Below are 6,524 nucleotides of genomic sequence, written 5' to 3'. Positions count from 1 at the left end.
CTCTGTGATTCTGTGGATAAGGCCAGGATTTATCTGCAGCCTATGGTCTCCCTATCCCAAAAAAGGAATCAATTACTTTACAAATAGACACTTTCCAAACTTAAAATATAGCCATAGTTGTTGCAGGACAGACAACCATCGTCAAACATCATGTCATGTGAGTAGATCGGGATGTTGAAATAAACCACCATAGAGGGGTAGAACACATCACAGTACATATTGCAAAACTCCTAGAACATTCTTGGGGCTTTACTGGGGGGTAAAAGACATGACAATGTACTTGTAATGGCCATCAGAGGTGTTAAAAACTGTTTTCCATTCGGGCAGAAATCTCAGCGGAATCTGCAGCCGAGTCTCTTAGGCCTGGGCCACAGGGGCCGGAAATGCCGCAGGAAAAATCACGCCGTTATACAGTACGTGCAAAGTGGATGGGATTCATGGAAATCTCATGCCCACTTTGCAGTTAAAACCGCAGCATGTCAATTATATCTACGGAAACGCTGGCGGCTTCCCCGTAGATATAATGGTAACAGAAAGTCTGAGGAGGAAAACTTTGTGAACTTTCTGTTCAAAGTGCTGCGTGAAGAATCGTAATGCATTTTTTCCCGCAGTACTATGGCCCTGCGTATCGTCCCGTGGGGCCTTAGTCTTATAGAGACTTTGGCCCAGATGTGAACCTAGCCTTACTGTAGATTTCTCAGATCTCTTAGAAGTTACTTCCAAGGCTCAATTCCTCTTTCAGTGAATTAATATTTCCAGACTTTGCCTCTGATCTGTCCCCCAATTAATTTCATATTGTGGCCCCTTAATTAAAAACACTTCCCTTGTTAACGGGGTATTTCCATAACTCTTGTTCTGCAGCATGCAGGCTCTGTGCTCTCTTCACTTCCTAGATTTCTCGGCACATTGGTGGGCGGGGTTTCACTTGCTCTGCTATCTGCTATGTTTGCAGTCAGTAATGAGGGATTGGTTGTAATTGCATTACCACAGTGTAAAGCTGATGTAGAAGCTGATGTAGCAGAGCTGGATTTGAGTCAGCTTGCATTACATACAGAGGTAACGGACTCCTTATCTCAGCCCTTATCAGCCAAATTCAATTAAACTGGCTGATAAGTGGAAAAGCTGAAGATAGACAGCACCGTAATCCCGCAGCTCTCACCTCCCTCCTCCCCTATCTGAGGAGCTCCATTGCTTGTCAGCCCCCCCTCCCGAAAGCAGTCAGCTATGTCACTTGGGAAATGAGCAGATAAGCCCAGTGGCCATAGAAATGCAGTGTCAACAATGAAGTGAATAAATTAAGATAGCGGCCAAACAAAGCAGTTTTGATAAAGCAATGTATTTAGGAAAAGTCTTAAATCCACATACCGTATATACTCGAGTATAAGCCGAATTTTTCAGCCCAGTTTTTGAGCTGAAAAAGCCCCCCTCCGCTTATTCTCGAGTCAGCAAAAAAAAAAAAAAAAAAAATTATTTTTTTTTTAGGAGGGGGGGGGGGGGGGTGTCTATGACCAGCCACAATATTAATGTACAGAATCTCCCATAAAATAGTGCAAAAAAAAAAAAATTAAAAAAAAAATTAAAGTTCTAAATCCCTCCTCTCCCTAGAATACATACAAAAGTAGAAAATAACTGTGAAACACATACACATTAGGTCTACCCGTGTCTGACAGTGCCCGGTCTACTGAATATAGGGGATCAGTGCTCCTGTTCCGTCAGGAAGGGGTTAATAGGAGCACTGCAGATCCCCTATATTCAGCCAGGCTGAATTCCAAGTGGGGGAAGAAAAAAACCGTCCTTAAGCTCAGGGAAGGGGCAGACAGACGACCAAAACACCCCCTCCCCTTTCCCATCACCCAGCAACTACTGTACCCAAAAACTCCGACCATTTTAATTTTTGAAATTTTCCAGTAGCTGCTGCATTTCCCCCCTCGGCTTATACTCGAGTCAATAAGTTTTCCCAGTTTTTTGTGGTAAAATTAGGGGCCTCGGCTTATATTCGGGTCGGCTTATACTCGAGTATATACGGTAAACTAGCAGTATAGATAGGATGCTTTTCATGGGACAACCCCTTTAACCATGTTTATATTTTTAACCTATTTATTTATATCTTCAACATAACTAAGGCTGGGGTCACACCAGCGCTTGAACTCTGTTTGGGGTTTCCATCCCTGAACCCGTTTTTAAGGCGGAAACCTGGCGCGCTCTATTATAGTCTATGGAGGCTGCAGATTTCCGTAGGTAACTACATTTGTAAGTGGATTAGGTTTCCGTTCAGGGGGTCCCCAAGTAGACCTCTGAAACAGAAACCTCAGTGCAGGTGTGAAACTAGCGTAAGTAAAAATACAATTAATTCCAGGTTATTTTTCATTATTAACTGTGACATTTTGCTGGTAACCAGGACAAATAAGATAAAACTTGGAAGTAATCTGTGTCACTTGTGGTCCAAGACCTGACTGCAGATATAGCTGCCTTCAAAAAACTGTGTGGCACCACCCTAAGGTCACATCCATGCTCTTCAGTATCTGCAATGCAGTTGATACAATTGCAAATGGATGATACTGAATGGGAGCGAATGAATAAAGCTTTATTCTATTATATTTAAGTGATGTACATTTTACTATTGATCTATCCAAATAGAAAGCAATAGCCGATAGTCTTAATCCTTTGATATAAGATTTAATACTAGATGGCAATGAATGTTGACCTTTATAAATGATGTGTTCTGTCCATTATTGGGGCACGTGTTTGTATATCCTATTTATTGGTGGAGCATGTGATTTCCTCTGCTAACCAAGTAATCAACAGGAATCTGATGAGTCTGCAGGAAGCTCCTTTGTTTTCCCAGTTCCTACAGAAAAAAATGGGCTCTTTCTGGGGACTGAATGTTATAAAAACAACTATAAGTACATGCTGACTAATGTAATATCCACTTTCTCTTATGTGAAGCAATTATGTAATTTGTATCATTGTCCTGAAAAGTTCGGGTAACCTTTACAAGGATTAATTCAGTCAGTGGAGATCCAATTGGAGAAGAAGAGGCCGATACTATGGAAAGCAGTGGCATATGCTAATGGTTATAACAATAATGGCAATATACATGAAAGCAAGATGAAAGAACTATAATATACCGTGTTTAGATTTCATAACATGCATTAATTAAAAAGCAAACTGGATAGCGCAGGCACTTATCAAATAATCTCTCAATTTTCAGGTCACAAATGGCAAGTAAATGCAAAATGTAAAAAAAAAAAAATTAAGTTAGTTTCATATACATGTTCCACCCAGGCTTGTCTATGGGAGTAAGAAATTAGTAATTACACCCAAGTGTTGCACAATACAGAGTTCCATGCAATGATCTTTTCATAGTTAGGACTACAGACTTTAACCCTTTCCCAACATCGGCCAAAGTAGTATGGCAGGTGCCGGGTGTACAATTTTCCAATCTACTTTCTGTATCAATTCCTCACGGTTTTCTAGATCTCTGCTTGCTGTCATTCATTCTGTTACTTCTAGTGGATAAAACTCTGACCATGGTCATGTGATTTACGGTCCATGGTCATGTGATGAGCACACAGGTGCACAGATGATTACCAGGCAGGCGTCTGATTATTGTGCTGTGATTATAACGAGCGGCACCTGTGTGCTCATCACATGACCATGGACCGTAAATCACATGACCATGGTCAGAGTTTTATCCACTAGAAGTAACAGAATGAATAACAACAAGCCGAAATCTAGAAAACTGTGAGGAATCGATACAGAAAGTATATTGGAAAATTGTACAACTTTTTATTGTACATTTATTTGTCAATATTGGTCTGAAAGTGGCCAACCCCTTTAAGGTGTCAAAGAACACAGAAATGGTCCGCATTGTGGTTGGTTTGATACTGAATTTTCTTGTGAGAGACTCCCTTCAATTTATCCTCATCATAGGAGTGTGTTCCCACTGAGCCCGGCCACATAGTGTCGTTATGGCTGACCCATAGAATGATGGGTCTGCGGGTCTTTATTGATAACAATTTTAACTTTTCGTTGGGTTGACATAATATAATAATTTGATGGATTTCAACGTTTCTCTATTTTTCAAGCTCTATGGCCATCGTTTGGTATGACACATTTCTGTCCTGGAACACTAAACACACTGCTGTAGATTTAAAAAAGAAATGCCGAAGGTATCCATGAGGAGTAACACTATCTCTCACATGTATTTAGCATTTTTAGCTGTTTTTCCCTCCTCAGATGCTCTCTCATTTTCAGTTTCCCCTGAGCTAGAGAATGAAGACTATCTGCTATGATGTCTCCCATAGACCGCAGGTGAAGAGAACTAGAGATTATTCCATCACACACAAGCTTCAGTACCACATATGACATTAGCTAGATATATGGAACAGCATATGGGGTGAGATAGAAAACTTGCTATTAGATGCAGCAGCATTTCAGTATGCGTCTCTCTGCTTCTCTCCCAGGCCCAGTTCACATCTACATGTGTTTTCCGCGTGGTGTCCACATGTTTTTCCGCGTGGCGTCCACATGAATAGTACGGAAAGAAAAGTACTTCAAGCAGAACTTTTGTCTCCACATGATTCGTGCGGACACCACACGGAAAACACACGGACCCCATTATAGTCTATGGGGCTCATGTGCTTTCATTGCTCACCGCTTTTAAAGCATTCGTTATTCCGTTCAGGGGGTCCCTAAGTGGACTCCCCGAATGGAATACCGAGCACAGATGTGAACCAGGCCTCACTCAATACCTCCCCCTCCCCTCTTTAAAGATTTATAGGGGAAAAAATCCTGATAACTGGAGAAAGAAGCATTTTTCTGTGATAAGTTTTATAAAGTTTCTTATATTTGCTTTTATTGTTTATTTATTCAAATTTTGTTCAAAGGGTAGCAACTAATCGAAGCTTTATTCATCAAACAATATGACATTTTATCCTATACATAGGTTTTTCATTGACACTGTGTGCAGTGATAGAGTATGATATTAGCAATATCTGATATTTGTATATTTGGTGTGTGGCTGATCTTTATTCCCTGCTGTAGTTTAAAAATGATTCCTTCCTAAAACTTTAGCAATATATTAGTAATGTTATGCTTTTAGACTTTAAAAGATATTGGCGTTTTGCAATTCTGTTAGGGAGGGTAACAAGGAGTGCGGCCATATTGGTTGTCACTTTTGAATCGCTTTAGAAGGAGATTACAATCTGTCTACAGCGAATAAATAATATTAAATTATATGAAAGTCAGGATTATGTTCACAGTGGTCACTTCTGAGGACCTCCGTAAACTAGCAGATAACAACAATGGGAGTTGGATGTCAGCGGCTACTCAGCTTCTTCACCCCACTGCTCATATAGGATATCCTGCCATTCGGCACTATCAATATGCAGCTCCTAACTGAACTAGTGAAACTTTTCATGTTTTCCTGTGATTGGCAGATTTCACATGCTCAGCTGTTTAACCCTGTACAGGAAAGAGAGGTGGGACCAAAGCGAAGAAATTATTTAAAGACGCAGCCGATGCAAAGTGCGTTCAGTGGAATGTAAAACCTCTGGAACTATCGATCATATTTATGAATCCACACAATAGTCATACATCCAAACTTGAATCACCATGAAGAAAAAAAACATGTTAAGTGTCTCAGCTCTATTGGGTCTGTTCAGCATCTGTACGTTGGCCGAGACGCTCACGGTAAGAAGTAACTCCACATGGCTTTGATGTCTATGTTTTTGTATAGGTTTGGAGGTGTGGGTATTCTGTATCCTTGTGGCATCTTGGAGTATTATTTAAGATCATTTTGAGGTCATATGAATCTGCTCCCATGGATCATTCACTGAAAAATAGGCATTGGTATCTGGTCCTTATGGACAGTTCCAGTGTGTTTAGAGTTATGGTTTCCTATGTTGACAGAGATTGTGCAGCGCTCTACTTTACGGCTATAATCTGATGAAAAGACTAATGGAAAAGTCATCAGAGCTGTTTCCATCTTTTGTATTTTATTCTAGGATGGCAACCACTGTCTATATGTAACATTAAGGCATAGGAAAGTCACATAATGGGGTTCTGCACATAGGACACCCTTCATGTGCCATTCTGTAAAAACAGCTTCTGTTGTAGTGAAACCTCGTATGTCCATGCATTAAAGGGTGAGCCATTCATTTGAAAGCCTGTAATGCTTATTATGTGTGGTGGTGATGATGATGATGATAATGATGATGATACAGGTTTGGTGGGATGCTGCACCATCTGCCATAGAGTTGTCCATCTAAAAGTTTATTATCTTTATGCTGGGTAAAGGTGAGATCATATTTCCTGGATAGACGGCGTTTTTGGCTGTTTTGGAAATACAGCAGCATACCAGCCCGGATTTACTGTAGTGACTAGACTAGATAATGTAAAAAACACGGAACATCTTTGGCACATCATGGCGACTCTTGGCTCATCTAGTTGGGTTACAATTTTATCTACATGCTTGACATGTGGATGTGGCTTATCAGGAAAGAGGGTATGCCTTAAAGTGT

General features: G+C 40.5%; 1 protein-coding gene across 1 annotated transcript in view; it reads left to right on the top strand.

Annotated features, from left to right (window-relative positions):
• Positions 1–5,488: 5,488 nt before the first annotated feature.
• The window catches only part of STAB2 (stabilin 2), a 98,919-nt gene continuing 97,883 nt past the window's right edge, over positions 5,489–6,524 (top strand). Inside the window, exon 1 of the mRNA XM_075274557.1 lies at positions 5,489–5,694. Coding sequence (XP_075130658.1) covers positions 5,617–5,694 — 78 coding nt within the window. The 5' untranslated portion in view covers positions 5,489–5,616. The remainder of the gene's footprint in view (positions 5,695–6,524) is intronic.

Source organism: Leptodactylus fuscus, chromosome 5 (genome assembly GCF_031893055.1).
Source record: "Leptodactylus fuscus isolate aLepFus1 chromosome 5, aLepFus1.hap2, whole genome shotgun sequence".
Lineage (NCBI taxonomy): Eukaryota > Metazoa > Chordata > Amphibia > Anura > Leptodactylidae > Leptodactylus > Leptodactylus fuscus.
Note: the sequence above shows the minus strand (reverse complement) of the source record. Positions and strands in the feature narration are given on the sequence as shown.